The sequence below is a fragment of the Coregonus lavaretus genome, assembly GCF_964263955.1.
Source record: "Coregonus lavaretus genome assembly, chromosome: 37".
NCBI lineage: Eukaryota > Metazoa > Chordata > Actinopteri > Salmoniformes > Salmonidae > Coregonus > Coregonus lavaretus.
The window spans coordinates 5,926,999-5,946,019 of record NC_140024.1 but is presented as its reverse complement, the minus strand read 5'-3'; the positions used below and the strand labels follow the sequence as shown (position 1 = coordinate 5,946,019).

General features: G+C 46.6%; 1 protein-coding gene across 1 annotated transcript in view; it reads right to left on the bottom strand.

Annotated features, from left to right (window-relative positions):
* Window positions 1-1,157: 1,157 nt before the first annotated feature.
* LOC311111569 (activating molecule in BECN1-regulated autophagy protein 1A-like) overlaps window positions 1,158-19,021 on the bottom strand; it is a gene marked incomplete at its 3' end in the record, with an annotated part of 143,650 nt that continues 125,786 nt past the window's right edge. The window contains exon 16 of the mRNA XM_084154322.1: window positions 1,158-2,710. Within this exon, the coding sequence (XP_084010448.1) occupies window positions 1,158-2,710 (1,553 nt within the window). The remainder of the gene's footprint in view (window positions 2,711-19,021) is intronic.

The window sequence follows — 19,021 nt, the reverse complement described above, 5'->3', positions numbered from 1 at the left end:
GGCCTTCTATTTACACATTCATAATTAGGCAGGAGATAAAATAGAAAATATGTTTAATACTCTCGAGATAATATCCCCTATAAACAAGTGTTTGTTTTTTGTATCGGTAGTTCCATTAGCAGTGAAGACTAAATTTAAAAACACTTTCATAATTGTGAAGCTGGCAAAGAATTAAAGCTTTACCGTTGCCTGTGGGTGTTTCTCCTTATAACGTAACACGATACATTAATTGTTTGGAGCCAAACACTGGTTGTTAACTTATGCCATGGCCTTGTACTGCCATCAACAGTTTGTCACCTTTGAAGATCACCTTTGCGCAAAACAGATACATCAATATTTTGGTCAGTGGGAGGTGAATGGAAATGCATACTGTACTTTCAAGTCACCAGCAATATGTTGCAGTACTTGGACGTACGTGCAACTAGCCTTGACGTTAGATCCATATCATCTTTGCTCTCCATATCATGTTATGACCACATTGCTCTCCATATCACATTATGATAATGATTCACTGATGTGAGGGAGTGCCTCCATTTCTGTGAGGAGTTAATAACTCTCAATAATAAGGAGGTGGGAGAGGAGGAAATAGATTGTTTAATTAGACATTTCATGCTTGTTTCATTTTATACTGTTGTATAAAGGAAGATTTCAAAGCTCCTTTTTAATGTGTCTTTTGCCGTACACCCAGACATTATGTAACACTCTCCTCACTGTCTCTGATTTCGGTGGTGGTATCTTGGAGAGGGATGACTGAAGTCTTGGCCTGGCCTTAGTCTACAGACGTTCAGCTGGGCTTTTTGAAGATTGTTACCACATTTCAGTGGATACGAATTAGTCCTTATTGGTCTTCACAGTAAGGGTCCAAGAGGCAATGAAGACAACTTAGACATGTTTAGACTCCATAACTTTGGCTGATCTCAGATTCTTCATTTGCCCCATCCTCACATTGGCAATCATACTCATACTGTATCATTTGGAAATAGCTATGATGTTACTATCTTCTGTGGCTAAGACATCTCAGAGGAGCATTGAGTGTGACATAAGTTCATAAACATGACTGAGGAGGCTCCCTCCTCCCCTCCTACTGTAACCACTCAGGCCTCCAGATGTCTTAGTAATATTAACCCTCACCAGCCCTATTTACTGTATGCTCCAGCTCATCTTGTTCCAATATTCTTATACTGGCACATGAGGAGGTTCTTGAAGGTCTTCTTGAAGGTGGCGTTGCAGAGGGCGTAGCAGGCTGGGTTGATGGTGCTGTTGACGTAGCACAGCCAGTAGCCGATGGCCCACACAGTGTCCGGGACACAGGAGTGGCAGAAGGTGCTGATGAGCACCATGACATTGTACGGGGTCCATGTGAGGATGAAGGCAAGTAGGATGGCGAAGATGGTTTTGGTCACCTTCTTCTCCCTGGCTGCCATTTGGCGCTTTCTCTTCACCTGGCTGCGGGCAATACTGGCAAACTTGCGTGCCACCTTCCGGGGACGGTTGACTGGGATAGAGCGTCTCTCACCCCCCTGGATGGGTGGCTGAATCTCGATGGCAGTGATGCACTCGTCACCAGCCTGCTTGGTTACAATCTTAATCTTGGACCATTTGGAGGCAGGGTTGAGTTTGACGGTTGCCGCTGCAGGTGCAGGTTCAGGTGCAGGAGCAGGAGCAAGTGCAGGAGCAGGAGCAGGTGCAGGAGCAACGCCAAGGCCCCCTTCGGAAATGGCTTCACTGTTGGCCCTCTCCTTAGCGTTTTTGGGGGCAATGCTGGCTGTGCTTGAGTCATTGGAACTTTCTTTCTCTTCTGGATTGACACTAGCGTTAGCCTTGGTGGAAACGACAGACTCATCAATGTTGCCATTCTTCACAGCTTCACCAGTGTTGCAGGACTCCAGACTGGGCTTGGGGGACTGGTTGTTGTTATTCTGTCTGTTAAGGATGTGGCTCTTGAGTGGGTTAGGTATCTTGAGGCCTTTCTTCTTTTTCTCAGCCTCAGGCTTCTGCTTGGACACACGGCTGCGGCTGGCCAGAGAGATGTGGATATAGAGCACCATCATGATGACCACAGGCAGGTAGAAGGCAGCGATGGCTGTGCCGAAAGTGACTGCAGGGTTGGAGAGAAACTGGATGTAGCACTCTCCTGGTGGAACCGTGCGCTCTCCAACAATAAACTGCCAAAACAGGATAGCAGGGGCCCAAAGAATGAAGGAGAGAATCCAGGCACCTGCAATCATCAGCCCAGCCATTTTGGTGGTCCTTCTGGCTGGATAGCTCAGGGGCTTGGTGACACAGAAGTAGCGGTCAAAGCTAATAATAAGAAGGTTCATGACAGAAGCATTGCTCACCACGTAATCCAGGGCCAGCCACAAGTCACACGCTACAGGTCCCAGGGGCCAATAGCCCACGATGATGTAGACAGTGTAGAGGTTCATGGAGAACGCACCAATGATAAGGTCAGCACACGCCAGGCTAAACAGGAAATAGTTGTTGACAGTCTGGAGGTGCCGATTGACTTTAATGGAGAGCATCACCAGGATGTTGCCTGTGACAGTGACAAAACTAAGGGAGCCTGTAACCAGGGCGATGAAGACCATCTCCACGGCTTTGTAGGGGCTTCCCACCCCCTCCTCCCCCGCCACACAGGTCTCATTGGTGCCAGAATCATTACAGCTGAGGTTGGCTGAGAAGACATCACTGGAAATGTTGCTCAAGGAGCCTGAAAAGGAAGCACAATGATAACAATATGTTAATTCTGGATGCTTAGCACAAACCTCCCAACATATCTACTGTTATGTAACATCTTGCCCTCGGCTAAATGGTCTTCGCCAAGACATTTCATTCTTGAAATGTAATATACAGTATGAAAGTCTGAAGACATAAAGCACATAATACTATATGTTTTTACTTCCAAGCGAAGAATAGCTTGGTTGGGTGTTCATCCTCGGTTATGTGTTCTGGTTTTATGGGCATGTGCATATGCAAATTAGTATTTGCATTCAAAATTATATATCGTAGTAAATGTTTAAGCCGTTGACAACCTGAGCTAGTGAATATGCATGCCTGAGATATTTTACAGATCCTTCAGTTTACCTAGCTCCGATGAACAAATTAGCAGACAAAAGGTTTATGACATGAACATGGGCCTGGACAGCATGCCTGGTGAATGGCCTTGGGTGAGGAGGGTTGGGTTCATGTTGTATTGCTGCTCAGTGATGTATTCTACAGCATGCTCTGTGCAGCTGTCTGTTCATTCAATTAAGACATCACAGATAATTAAATTAAACACAGCACTAAACGTCAACATCTCTTTCTGGTTATTTAGATTGCCCCAAAGGTTAATTATTTAAGCCTCTCTAAAACAGTTGAGATTAGATGCATTTTAAGGTATTTTCCCCTCGCATACTAATGAAAAACATCGGATAGAAATACCCAAGCCGAGCCTGCGATGTGACATTGATGTGTAAGAATATGTGACTCTGAGCTCAAATTATGCATAATTAGCCTACCATTAGCATTGAATAGTAATCCGATTTTTTCTATCAAGGATAACTATCTGTGTCAGGAATGGATCCCCCACATTAAATATTGAGAATATAAAAGGCATTTCCCTAAGTTTCGTCATCATCGGCACAGCACCCGACACTCAGCGGAAATTCTCAGTTGTCAGCCAACTGTAAAGCTTTGTAATGCAAACAGAAAAGTTGCAGAGGTACGTCCTGACAAAAGACACTTCCACTATACAATACTAGCTTGAGGAGGAGATACTGTTGAAAGTGTAGCTGAGTCTGTCTCTGCTCTGTCTAGGGCTAGGCACTACTAAAGCAGTATAGTTCAGTATTCTGTTTGTAGTGTTGTAGTTTGGAAACCCAACTGTATAAAACATGATCAAATAATACAAAAACAAAACAACAGTAGAAATGCAAGGCAGGGCATTAGAACAACAAACAAACCCCATTCAATAAGGATATCAATTTATACAAAACACTAGCTAGGTGTTTCTGCAACGTGTGAACGTCAGCATGTCTTTAGCATAGCTTGATGGTGTGATTGTGTGATTCCATTGAAAGGCTGCCCTCTAATGGCAAAGCAGTGTTTTGCTAGGGGACACAGGAGATCTTTTCAATAATGATCAAAGACATGGCCCCTGTCTTTCAGTCAGAATATAGGATGTGACATGTTGCTTTTAATGCTCTCAGTCTTCTGTTGTTGTATACTGCTCTGACCTCCAGAAGGTGGAACAGAGAACGAGGGGATTCGGTCCATAACCTGTTAAGTTCTCCATAACTGAGAGGCAGGAATCAAATAAAACCACCTACGGTCATATCGTAGGTTTGTTCTTTTTCACTGTTCAGCCAACTTTGAAGTTAAAAATAACTCAGAGGAGATCAAACCAGTCTAAAAATCCATATTCCGGTGACGGAATAACCCATTCTTTTTGATGCCAGCAAGACAGAGATGCTGGCTGCTAACATTAAAATTGCTCTTAGTTCGGGAGTAGTTAACTTCATGTACTATAGTTAAACTAGTAATTTAACTACAATATGCAGTAGCTTGGAGGTAGCTGAACTCATTTCAAATCTAAGTTGTGATTCCAGTAGTTAATGACTTTTTGCCATGTAGCGGTGTTACTAACTACTGGAACTACACACAACTTTTTTGCTAAATGAAAAGAAAATAGGGTTGAAGAAGGCAAGAATGTCCTTTCTTTTTCGGCATCAGACCTGTGTAGTTCTCACTTGAAGCTTAACTTTTTCTAGCGAGAAGTAATTGGTAGCTTGGTAAACTACACTCAGTGGCCAGTTTATTAGGTACACATACAAATTGTTCGCTCCTACAGACAGTGAGTCACGTGGCCATGGCTTGCTATATAAAGCAGGCAGACAGGCATCAAGGCATTCAGTTCCTGTTCGATTTAATGTTAGAATGGGCAAAACGAGTTACTTAAGCGACTTTGAGCGTGGTATGATTGTCGGTGCCAGGTGCGCCAATTCCAGTTTCTCAGAAACGGCGGGCCTCCTGGGCTTTTTGCACACAACAGTGTCTAGGGTTTACCGAGAACGGTGCAACAAACAAAAAACATCCAGTCAGCAGCAGTTCTGTGGGCAAAAACAACTCGTTGATGAGATAGGTCGAAGGAGAATGGCAAGAATCATGCAAGCTAACAGGCGAGCCACAAACAGGCAAATAACGGCGCAGTACAACAGTGGTGTGCAGAACAGCATCTCAGAACGCACAACTCGTCGGTCCTTGTCACCGATGGGCTATTGCTGCAGATGACCACACTGGGTTCCACTCCTATCAGCTAAAAACAAGAAGAAGTGGCTCCAATGGGCATGTGATCATCAACACTGGACAATTTAGGTGTGGAAAGACATTGCCTGGCCCGACGAATCCCGGTTCCTGTTGAGTCATGCTGATGAGTCAGGATTTGGTGTAAGCAGCATGACTCCATGTCCCCATCCTGCCTGGTGTCAACGGTACAGGCTGGTGGTGTAATGGTGTGGGGAAGAATTCAGGCTGTTCTGGAGGAAAAGGGGGGTCCGACCCGGAACTAGATGGGTGTACCTAATAAACTATTTTAGAGTAGCTTCCCCAACACTGGTACCTTGGCTGAACACACTTGTGTGAGGTTTGTGTTTTTATCTGACTTTAAGCTCTGGAAATGTGAACCTCTTGACAACATGGTCCCAAAAGTCTGTCTGTGAGGGATTCGTCAAATAAAGGATTTGAATGATGTAAAAATTTACCTCTGTTGAGTGGGGAGCTAATATAGACTACATCACTCATAGCCACCCGGTTTAAGGAGAACAGTGACTTGGCTTTAAAGAACAGTGACTTGGCTTTTTTCAGATGTGAATAACTGAGCCTACATTGAGCCCACTGATCGAGGTTCTACTGTTCGGGTGTAAAATGGTGTAGGCATGTAAGGGTTTCAGGGGAGTATTCATAATTAAACAGACAACTTTAATGTATTTCAGTCCCTGCCAAGGAATTATGCAATTAGAGAGAAATAGTTAAATATACAGTAGATAGGTGATTTTCTTACAGTGTAAAATCTCCCAATTACTGTCCCTGGCTCTAGCAATGTCATTCATTTTGGCATGACTGTGATATGCTCATGTCTAGCAAGGGAAAAGCAGATGCACTCCACTTGAAAGCCCTTAATGCCAAAATGTCTAAAACTGTCATGGGCCTCTCACTCCACCGGGTTACCACCTTAATTTTCTTCCACTCTGCTCACCACTCTCTCTACTCAGCCTAACTAGCTCCACCTGTCCCTGCTCTGCTCTGCTCTAATTACTCTGCCAGCTGCGCTGCATTACCCACTACCTCTCCCAGTATTTAAGGCCCTGTCTTTCAGCTCTCCGGTGTCAGATCGTCTGCAAAGCTCACACCCGGAACCTGTTTGCGCGCGCTTCTGGCTCACCCTGGTTTTGTGACCCCGGACCTGCCTGATTTTTGGATACTCTTCTGCCCCAGGAGATCCAGACCTGCTTCTGCCATTACGACTCCTGACTACTCTTCAATCCCGGTAACTCTGACCAGCCTTCTGCCTTGCTACTACGTATTTTGGATTTCCCTTGAACTGTACTGCTGCCTTGTTTCATTCCGCCCTGTTGTGTCTGTGTCTCCCCCCCCCAGGACTTCTGGACCACCCACCACCGGCTTCATAGGACGCATCGCTGCTACTGGGGGGGGCACAGACCCAGCACATTGGACGGGATCCCTGTTACCCCTGGAGCCTTCATTCACTCCCTACTTCCCTTTTCCCTTAAGTTTTAATAAACTTTCTGGTGTGACGCAATTGTGGTCCTCTGGTCGTCTGTCTGAACCGTGACAGTACGATCTGACCATTATGGACTCAGCGCACACTTTCCCCGACATGGAAACCGATGAGCATGAGCAGCAGTTCCAGCAGCAGCAACAACAACTCGCCATGATCATTCAACTCCTCACCAACCTTACCCCAGCCAGTCTGCCCACCAGCCCTGCCCCCGAGTTACCTGCCCCGGTCATTGCAGCCGCTGCTCCGGAACCCAAGATTGGAAACCCCGAGCGGTTCAACGGCGATTCAACCCAGGTCCGGCCATTCCTGACTAGCTGCCGACTTCAGTTCTCCTTGCAGCCAAGGACCTTCGCCACGGAGGGGGCTAAAGTTGGGTATGCCATCACTCACCTGACGGGCCGAGCTCGACTCTGGGGAACAGCAGAGTTCGAACGTCAAACCCCCGAATGTGCAACCTTCGACCTGTTTGCTGAGGAGATGCTGAAGGTGTTTGACCTGGATTCACCAACCGCAGAGGCGTCTCGTGAACTGTTCAGTATTCGACAAGGCAGACGTACAGTCGCAGACCATTCCATCGACTTCCGAACCCTGGCTAGACGAAGTTCTTGGAACACACCATCGTTGGTGGACGCGTTCTTCCATAGTTTGGCTGACTATATCAAGGACGAGTTGGTCTCCCATGAACTGCCTTCCACTCTTGATGAAGCCATCGCACTGACTGTCAGGATCGACAGAAGGATACAGACCCGTCGTCGTGAGAGGGGGCGCCAAGGTCCACCTACTACCGGCATTCGGAGAGATCCGACTGGGCTCCTGTCATCTACTGCCACTCACCCAGGTCAGCTTGATCAGTCTGAGCCTATGGAGATTGGGCGAGCCTCTCTCACTCCTGCAGAGCGCCAGCGCCGCTTCACCTCAAACCTCTGCCTCTATTGTGGAGGTGATGGACATCGTGTGGTAACCTGCCCTTTAAAGGGCCGAAGCTCACCGGGCATAGGGGGAGTCCGGTTGAGTTCAATGACCATCCAGTCCTCCGACCGCAAACCCCTGCTGCAAGTTCACCTCCGCCTCTCTGACTCAACTCACACCCTGGCTGCTCTGGTGGATTCTGGCGCCGAAGCCAACATAATGGACATCAAGCTGGCACGCCAACTGGGACTGGAGAACCTCCGTTTGACACCTCCTATTCCTGCCCGGGCACTGGACGGACACTTACTCGGATCGGTCACTCATGTCACGGCCCCGGTCTCGATGGGTCTGTCCGGAAACCATCAAGAAACTATCCAGTTTCACCTGCTCCCCTCTCCAGGCCAACCCCTCATCCTGGGTTACCCATGGCTCCGCCGGCACAACCCTCAGCTCGACTGGGTGACCGGGGTGATCAGGGAGTGGGGAGAGGACTGCCACCGAACCTGCCTGCTTGCTGCCGCACTACCCCCTCGGCCAGTACCTACTAACTCCGCTCCTGACCTCTCCAATGTCCCAGAATGCTACCATGGTCTCAGAGAGGTGTTTAACAAAGCAAGAGCCACATCTCTGCCCCCTCACCGACCGTACGACTGTGCCATCGACCTCCTCCCTGGAACAGCCCCTCCAAAGGGTCGTCTTTATTCGTTGTCTGCTCCTGAAAGAAAGTCCATGGAGGACTACATCAATGGCTCTCTGTCCGCAGGATTAATCCGTTCATCTTCATCTCCTGCTGGTGCTGGCTTCTTCTTTGTGGGGAAGAAGGACGGATCTCTTCGCCCCTGCATCGACTACAGGGGACTCAACGACATCACAGTGAAAAACCGTTACCCTCTGCCTCTGCTCACCTCTGCTTTTGAGTTGCTCCAGGGAGCCACTGTTTTTACCAAGTTGGATCTCAGAAACGCTTACCACCTAGTGCGGATCCGGGAGGGAGATGAATGGAAAACCGCATTCAATACACCAACAGGCCACTACGAGTATCTGGTTATGCCTTTTGGCCTCACCAATGCTCCTGCTGTGTTCCAGGCTCTAGTGAATGATGTACTGCGGGACATGTTAAACAAGTTTGTCTTCGTTTACCTGGATGACATCTTAATCTACTCCAGAAACCTGTCTGAACACACCCGCCATGTCCAGCAAGTCCTTCATCGTCTTCTGGAGAATTCCCTCTACGCCAAGGCAGAGAAATGTGAGTTTCACGTCAAGACAGTGGCCTTCCTGGGGTACATAGTGGCAGAGGGAAGTATCCAAATGGATCCTGCCAAAGTATCAGCAGTCACTTCATGGCCAGTTCCGGAGAACAGAAAGAAGCTGCAACAGTTTCTGGGGTTTGCTAACTTCTATAGGAAGTTTATCCGGAACTACAGTACCGTTGCTGCCCCTCTCACTGCTCTAACCAGCACCAAGCAACCCTTCACCTGGACCCCAGCAGCCGACAAAGCCTTCAGTACCCTCAAGGTGAGGTTCACCTCCGCTCCCATCCTCCAGATGCCTGATGTGGACCGGCAATTCATTGTGGAGGTGGACGCCTCGGATGTGGGAGTTGGTGCTGTGATTTCTCAGTGGGCTGCGGAGGATAGGAAGCTCCATCCCTGTGCCTTTTTCTCACGTCGGTTGTCCCCCTCTGAGTGCAATTACGACATAGGGAACCGTGAGCTGCTGGCTGTGAAGCTTGCCTTGGAGGAGTGGCGTCACTGGCTGGAGGGGTCCACCATTCCATTTCTCGTTTGGACCGATCATAAGAACTTGGAGTACATCCGCACGGCCAAACGGTTGAACTCCAGGCAGTCCCGCTGGGCCCTGTTCTTCACCAGGTTTAATTTCACTCTGTCATACCGGCCTGGATCACGCAACACCAAGCCAGACGCCCTCTCCCGTCAATTCCAGAAGGATGACACCCCCTCCAAGGACCCTGTGTCGATTCTGCCAAGTCCCTGCATCGTTGCAGCTCTGACCTGGGCTGTTGAGGAACAGGTGCTGGAGGCTCTCCGTAACCAGCCAGGTCCCAGCACTTGCCCAGCTGACCGCCTTTTTGTCCCCGAAGACCTGAGGTCCCAGGTCGTTCAGTGGGGACATGACTCCCGCCTAGCTTGTCACCCTGGCTCCACCCGCACTTACAACCTGCTCGCCCAGAGGTTCTGGTGGCCCTCTCTGAGGAAGGATGTACGGGAATTCGTCCAAGCCTGCCCCATCTGCAACCAACACAAGTCGTCCTGCCAGCCCCCAGCCGGATTGCTGCAGCCCCTGCCTGTGCCCAGACGTCCCTGGTCTCACATCGCCCTTGACTTTGTCACGGGGCTGCCCCCTTCAAGTGGCATGACCGTCATTCTCACCATCGTTGACCGTTTCAGCAAGATGGCACACTTCATTCCCCTCCCCAAGCTCCCAACCGCCAAGGAGACCGCCCAGGTGGTCCTGGAACACGTCTTCCGGATCCACGGACTGCCAAAGGATGTAGTTTCTGACCGTGGTCCACAATTCTCCTCCGCTTTTTGGAAGGAGTTCTGTCACCTGCTGGGAGCCACAGTCAGTCTGACTTCCGGATTCCATCCCCAATCCAATGGGCAGTCAGAGCGGGCTAATCAGGAGCTCGAGAAGGCACTGCGATGCATGACTTCACGCAACCCCCACTCCTGGTCGCAGCAATTGACATGGGTGGAGTACGCACACAATTCTCTGACCTGCTCTGCCATCGGTATGTCCCCTTTCCAATGTGTTTATGGATACCAGCCTCCTCTATTTGCCAGCCAGGAAGAGGAGGTTACTTGCCCATCTGCACTTGCTTTTGCCCGTCGATGTCGCCGCACCTGGTCACAAGCCCGAGCCACACTCCTCAGATCCGTTGCCAGCTACACTACCGGGGCCAACCGTCGGAGAATTCCTGCTCCCACCTACCATGTTGGTCAAAGGGTGTGGTTGTCATCGAAGAACCTGCCACTCAGGGTGGAGTCGCAGAAGCTGGCACCTCGGTTCATTGGCCCATTCCCTATCATAAGAGTGATTAGCCCAACTGCTGTCCGGCTCCAACTGCCTAATTCCCTGAGGGTGCACCCCACTTTCCATGTGTCTAAGATTAAGCCCATCCATGAGAGTCCGCTGGTCCCTGCTGCGCCTTGTCCTCCTCCTCCACGGCTCGTCGATGGTGGTCTGGTTTACACCGTCCGCCGCCTGCTTCGGTCCAGACGGAGGGGTAGGGGTCTCCAGTACCTCATTGACTGGGAGGGCTATGGACCTGAGGAAAGGACCTGGGTGCCAGCTAGTCGGATTGTGGATAGGACTCTCATCACCGCTTTCCACCAACGGCATCCTGATCAACCTGCAATCCGTAGGGGCCGCCCCAGAGGGGTCCCTAACCGTCCTGCCCGCTCGGCTTCCTGTCCTGTGCCTGATCCTGTCTCGGGACCTGTCCCATCTCCCGACCACGGCCCTCCGGCTTCCTCCGAGGATGAGGACGTTCACTCGGACCGTTCGGAGGAGTTCTAGCCCTCCTCCGGCTCCCCTCCTCCCGCCCGGCGTGGTGTTGCTCTTGGGACTTCTGGGGCCGTCCCTTGGGGGGGGGGTTCTGTCATGGGCCTCTCACTCCACCGGGTTACCACCTTAATTTTCTTCCACTCTGCTCACCACTCTCTCTACTCAGCCTAACTAGCTCCACCTGTCCCTGCTCTGCTCTGCTCTAATTACTCTGCCAGCTGCGCTGCATTACCCACTACCTCTCCCAGTATTTAAGGCCCTGTCTTTCAGCTCTCCGGTGTCAGATCGTCTGCAAAGCTCACACCCGGAACCTGTTTGCTCGCGCTTCTGGCTCACCCTGGTTTTGTGACCCCGGACCTGCCTGATTTTTGGATACTCTTCTGCCCCAGGAGATCCAGACCTGCTTCTGCCATTACGACTCCTGACTACTCTTCAATCCCGGTAACTCTGACCAGCCTTCTGCCTTGCTACTACGTATTTTGGATTTCCCTTGAACTGTACTGCTGCCTTGTTTCATTCCGCCCTGTTGTGTCTGTGTCTCCCCCCCCCAGGACTTCTGGACCACCCACCACCGGCTTCATAGGACGCATCGCTGCTACTGGGGGGGGCACAGACCCAGCACATTGGACGGGATCCCTGTTACCCCTGGAGCCTTCATTCACTCCCTACTTCCCTTTTCCCTTAAGTTTTAATAAACTTTCTGGTGTGACGCAATTGTGGTCCTCTGGTCGTCTGTCTGAACCGTGACAAAAACAGCCGTCACAGGCCAGATACTGTGATTAGGCTTTTTGGTCTTTGATGCTACAGGTAAAATGCAATATTTTATCAAATACAGGTACATATACATGACAGGTCATTTATCTCAGTGATTCTATATCAGTTTCTAAGTAAGTTTGATCCAGTTCCTGTTCATCCAATATCAAGGAGATTTCTCCTTTAAAGACAGCGGGTCACTATGTAGTCCAGCAAACAGCCTTGAATCTGAGCAGGGCCTATTTTAAGAACTTATACTTTGTCACTTGTGACTGTGATACTCTAAGGTACTAAGGTACTCATCTTACTCACCCCATCTTAAAGTATAGATGGTGGTATAGATTTATGAACCCGTAAGTAGTAAAGACATGTGATCCTCGAGTATAAGGCACTGTGCATTATGAAATATCTGTGAACATACAATATGATATACTATGAAATGCTATCATAGGTCTGATGCTATATACCATAGGATCAATTATATCTCATGGGATTCAATATGTCATGAGTTGTTTGTGCCTGTGACATGGCTTTTAAGTAAGAAAAATAAGCATCAACAGTGTAGTCATATTCTTATTAGTAAAATAAGTAGTATTATCCAAGAATATATATTTCACTGTTGCACTATTGTACACATGGCCAAAAGTATGTGGACACCTGCTCATCGAACATCTCATTCCAAAATCATGGGCATTAAAATGGAGTTGGTCCCCCCTTTGCTGCTATAACATCCTCCACTTTTCTGGGAAGGCTTTCCACTAGTTTTCCACTGTTGGAACATTGCTGCGGGGACTTGCTTCCATTCAGCCACAAGAGCATTAGTGAGGTCGGGCACTGATGTTGGGTGATTAGGCCTGGCTCGCAGTCGGCGTTCCAATTTATCCCAAAGGTATTCGATGGGGTTGAGGTCAGGGCTCTGCGCAAGCCAGTCAAGTTCTTCCACACCAATCTTGACAAACCATTTCTGTATGGACCTCGCTTTGTGGACAGGGGGCATTGTCATGCTGAAAAAGGAAAGGCCTTCCCCAAACTGTTGCCACAAAGTTAGAAGCACAGAATCGTCTAGAATGTCATTGTAAATCAAATCAAATTTTATTTGTCACATACACGTGTTTAGCAGATGTTATTGCAGGTGTAGCGAAATGCTTGTGCTTCTAGCTCTGACAGTGCAGTAATATCTAACAAGTAATATCTAACAATTTCACAATATATACCCAATACACACAAATCTAGTAAAGAATGGAATTTAAGAATATATACATATATGGACAAGCAATGACAGAGCGGAATGGACTGAGACACAGTAGAATATTATAGAACAGAATACAGTATATACATATGAGATGAGTAGTGCAAGATATGTAAACATTATTAAAGTGACTAGTGTTCCATTTCTTAAAGTGGCCAGTGATTTCAATAGGCAGAAGCAGCCTCTAATGTGCTAGTGATGTATCATTAAAATTTCCCTTCACTGGAACTAAAGGGCCTAGCCCAAACCATGAAAAACAGCCCCAGACCATTATTCCTTCTCCACCAAACTTTACAGTTGCATTCGGGCAGGTAGCGTTCTCCGCCAAACCCAGAATAGTCAGTCGGACTGCCAGATGGTGAAGCGTGATTCATCACTCCAGAAAACGCGTTTCCACTGCTCCAGAGTCCAATAGCGGCGAGCTTTACACCACTCCAGCCAACACTTGGTATTGCACATTGTAATCTTAGGCTTGTGTGCGGCTGCCCAGCCATGGAAACCCATTTCATGAAGCTCCTGATGAACAGTTGCTTCCAGAGGCAGTTTGGAACTCGGTAGTGAGTGTTGCAACTGAGGACAGACGATTTTTACGTGCTTTGTGCTTCAGCACTCGGCGGTCCCGTTCTGTGAGCTTGTGTGGCTTACCACTTCGCGGCTGAGCCGTTGTTGCTCCTAGATGTTTCAACTTCACAATAACAGCACTTAACAGTTGACCGGGGCAGCTCTAGCAGGGCAGACATTTGACGAACTGACTTGTTGGAAAGGTGGCATCCTAAGATGGTGCTACGTTGAATGTCACTGAGCTCTTCAGTACGGGCCATTCTACTGCCAATGTTTTTCTATGGAGATTGAATGGCTGTGTGCTCGATTTTATACATAAAATTGCTGAATCCACTAATTTGAACGCTTGTCCACATACTTTTGGCCATGTCGTGTAAGTAAGTATTTCCCAAGAGAAAGCTGTAGGCCTATACCTTAGTTATCCAGACTGTTGCAGTTCCAGAGCCACAGAGAGTTATTTCTCTACGTAACTTGCCAAAGCTGAACAGCAGGATGCCACAAACAGCAGATGCTGCTGACAAATACTTCCATTCATTAATCAGGAGTTTAGTTTAGGACTGTAGTAACTATTTAGAAAAATAGGATTACTCCATCTTCTGAGCCACTTTCCTTTTTATGAAGGATTTGAGAGTAGAATATTAATCCTTGTATGCAGTATCATCTCTTAAACTAATAAATACAAGGTTCAACACACAGACTAAACTAAGGCCTACGTTAAGACTAAACTAAGGGACTAAGGCCCTCACATGCAGAAAATCAACAACGTAAATAAACTTCACTAATATGCAGAATACACAGAATATGCACTGGACTGTTATGCATTTCAAGCATAGGTTAATCAAGCTATTCTTATGTAAGCCTACTTAAGAATCAGTTGTAGCAACAACACATTGTCAGTCTCCACATCTACAGCAATTAAGGTAATGCTAGCAAACAGTATGTGCAGGAATCACGCTCTCTTGCGTTGGTCTTCTGAACTATTGAGACTGCACAACAGGGACAGCCTCTCAATCCCTGTAAAGGAAACCGGCCCGTGGGTGCTTTGAGTTAAAAACATTTATAAGATATATATTTTTAAAAATAATGGGGCAAAACGATCTCAATCGACATTTAAATGACTAAAACCAAATCAAAACAGTGTAGAAATGATAATGGACCTACATTTATAATCTCTTCACTCTGTCCAGTTTACTAACAGTCATCGAAACGAAAACTAGAGAGTCAAGGAGCATCGGAAATTCCAAAAGCGATGGCTAGAGGAATTTTTTTAGCAAATTTTGACGGAGATGAATTATAATAAATTTTCAGTGCGGAAGCGGCCAGTGGGGCAAATGAGTTTGACACCCATGCTGTAAGGTTAAATCTTGATGGGAACACACTCTGAGCTCTAAACATTAGGAGGGTCTAATAATAATGCTAAATACAGGGCGCATGGCTCAGTGAACCCTAACCCTAACCCTAACCTTAACCCCTCTGCATGCTGTAGGGATCCTCTTCTGTGCTGTAAGCTTCTTGATATGGTACATGCTCTACCTTTGAGTCCCTTTATCCTCATTATCCAGGCTTCCATGCTGTGCCATGTAACTACCTGCAGAGAAACATCCCTGCCACTGGCACTGCTCTGCTGGGCCGTCAGGAATGTACTGGCCTTGTCAAACATAGTTACTGTATTCATTATCAAATAAACTTATATTTAAGAATAATGGGAAACTTCTGATGGTATGGTTAAAGGCTGATTTAGTGAAGAGAGAGAGAGAGAGAGAGAGAGACAATAAAATAGGGAGAGACAGACGGGGAGAAAGTGGGAGGTAAAGTCTGTATGTCATGTCTATACAGTGCATTCGGAAAGTATTCAGACCCCTTGACCTTTTACAGCCTTATTCTAAAATGGATGAAATAAATACAAATCCTCAATCTACACACAATACCGTCTAACGACTCTAATAACGACTAAGTGAAAACAGGTTTTTAGAAATTTTAGAAAATGTATTACAAATAAAAAACAGAAATACCTCATTTACGTAAGTATTCAGATCCTTTGCTATGAGACTCGAAATTGAGCTCAGGTGCATCCTGTTTCCATCGATCTTCCTTGAGATGTTTCCTCAACTTGAACCTGTGGTAAATGTAATTGATTGGACATGATTTATAAAGGCACACACCCGTCTATATATGGTCGCACAGTTGGCAGTGCATGCCAGAGCAAAAACCAAGCCATGAGGTTGAAGGAATTGTCCGTAGAGCTCCGAGACAGGATTGTGTCGAGGCACAGATCTGAGAAAGGGTACTAAAAAAATTCTGCAGCATTGAAGGTCCCCAAGAACACAGTGGCCTCCATCATTCTTAAATGGAAGAAATTTGGAACCACCAAGACTCTTCCTAGAGCTGGCCACCCAGCCAAACGGGGCAGAAGGGCCTTGGTCAGGGAGGTGACCAAGAACCCGATGGTCACTCTGACAGAGTTCCAGAGTTCCTCTGTGGAGATAGGAGAACCTTCCAGAAGGACAACCATCTCTGCAGCACTCCACCAATCAGGCCTTTATGGTAGAGTGGCCAGACGGAAGCCATTCCTCAGTAAAAGGCACATGACAGCCCGCTTGGAGTTTGCCAAAAGGCACCTAAAGGACTCTCAGACCATGTGGAACAAGATTCTCTGGTCTGATGAAACCAAGATTGAACTCTTTGGCCTGAATGCCAATCACATCTGGAGGAAACCTGGCACCATCCCTACGGTGAAGCATAGTGGTGGCAGCATCATGCTGTGGGGATGTTTTTCAGCAGCAGACTAGTCAGGATTGAGGGAAAGATGAACGGAGCAAAGTACAGAGAGATCCTCGATGAAAACCTGCTCCAGAGCGCTCAGGACCTCAGACTGGAGTGAAGGTTCACCGTCCAACAGGACAACGACACGAAGCACACAGCCAAGACAACGCAGGAGTGGATTTGGGACAAGTCTCTGAATGTCCTTGAGTGGCCCAGCCAGAGCCCGGACTTGAACCCGGTCGAACATCTCTGGAGAGAGGTGAAAATAGCTGTGGAGCGACGCTGCCAATCCAACCTGACAGAGCTTGAGAGGATCTGCAGAGAAGAATGGGAGAAACTCCCCAAATACAGGTGTGCCAAGCTTGTAGCGTCATACCCAAGAAGACTGAGTAAAGGGTCTGAATACTTATGTAAATGTGATATTTCCCGGGGTTTTTTCTTTTATACATTTCAAAAAATGTATAAAAACCTGTTTTTGCTTTGTCATTATGGGGTATTGTGTGTAGAATAAGGCTGTAATGTAATAAAATGTGGAAAAGGTCAAGGGGTCTGAATACTTTCCGAATGCACTGTATGTCATGTTGACATACATAATTCTAATTCGAATTAAAGACATGCATATGTGATGATTAACTCTAATCTAACTAATTTCTATAACAATGTGGTTGTTTCCTGTCAACATACATATATTTTAGTTATGGTCTTGACTGGCTGTTCTCCCTCAGACTGCAGGTGTGGATTTTGTCTTTGTCACAGCCACTGTGGCAACTTGCAACAACAATGGGTGAATTCAATCTGATCTTAGTTATAATGTTAGTTGCTACTGTGGCTTTGATGAGAGAGGATGCTATAAATAGAGGATGTGGCTTCAAACAGGTATTGTGGGACGCTGATAGGCAACTGCTGACATTACAATAAGAGCCATGCTTTCTTCAATTAAGTTTAATGGAATTAAAGCCTGCGCTGGAGCACGGCAGCATTATGAATAATGAGGCCCTCCTATGAAATAGCAATGGCCATGAACCTCGTGGTACTGTTGCTCTGAAATCAAAGATAACATATACATATGAGAGAGGGAAAGGAAGAGAGGGGGAGAGATTGAGATGATCACATACCATGGAATAGTGTAGTTATTGCTACCCATTGACTTGAAATAAATCGGTATCATGGAGGGAACTAGTGCTGAGCCATTAGTGCTTTTTGAGGTTGGTTCGGTTTTGGTTCGGTTATTACAAAATAATCACAGTTTATGATTTCTTTCTCGATAATTTTTTTTCAACATTAAATGCATTATGAAATAATGGCATTACAATTATTTTAGAGCTTTTTAATGAAAATTCCATAGCCAAGAATAGTGAACATTCAATTGCCAAAATGTTCCATTGTCTCTGTCAGGTCCACATTGGTTAGACATCAATAGAAAAATAGGAAATTACTATGAAATAATAAAATATTTCAGTTGTGTATATTATTTCATTGACTTTATTATTTTTCATTCCTTTAAAGTCATAATCTCATCTCTGCTCAGGCAGTAGCAGCCAGCCAGATAACCATTTAACGTTATCTATGTGCTCCACATACTGTACAGTCTTTGAGTCACCCTATTTAGCTAGGCTAGTAGCTAGCTGTCTAGCTAGTAGCTGTCTAAGTATGCTGCAGAGCTGTCTCACGAAATAATTTGACTGTTCTTCAAAGTACATAAAGCATACTTTCAAGACTGCTTATTACCAATAACTACAACTATCAATCGGGTAGCGCTACCCCAGGAACTGTCTCTATCCCTCTCGTGCTGTGTACATTCCTCTCTCGTGCGGTCTGTGTGTAGGCTATCCGTCTCTGTCCGAGCCGAGAAGGGTGTGATTGCGGCCCGCAATTCGGGGTGTTCCTGCAGACTTAAACTAGTTACACAGGCAGGAGACTACACTAGAGAGATTTACTCGGTTATCATAACACAGCCCTTATTTTAAGTGTCTTTAAAATCCCCTATGGGAGAAATGAATAGTGGAAAAACGACTGGAACCATTTCCTTGTTTGACCACTAGGTTTTATGGGTATTATGACTCATACTGTGGTACTCTATAGCAGGTCACAATCAAACACTATTGTCCGAGCCGGGAAGAACAGGTGTAATGGATTATGGTCATTGTAGTTAATTACTACGTTTCTGTGCTGAACTAGGTTGAATATTTGCCTAATGAAAACTACAACTCCCGTCAGCCCAGCGTCCCACATAGTTAACATATCTTGTGAATGAATGCATTTTCTCTAGAGAAACGTTGCGTGGAGCTCACAAAAAAATTGACTAAATGGATTTCAAGTAATTGAACAGACGTCGGTGAATTAGCCGTTTAATAACCTGGAAAAACAACATTTTGGTTAATCGCTCAGTACTAGAGGGAACCCAAAATTAATCAAATTAATCTACTGTATTTAATATTGTTAATCAATAATAGCACACAGCAACACTGACCACT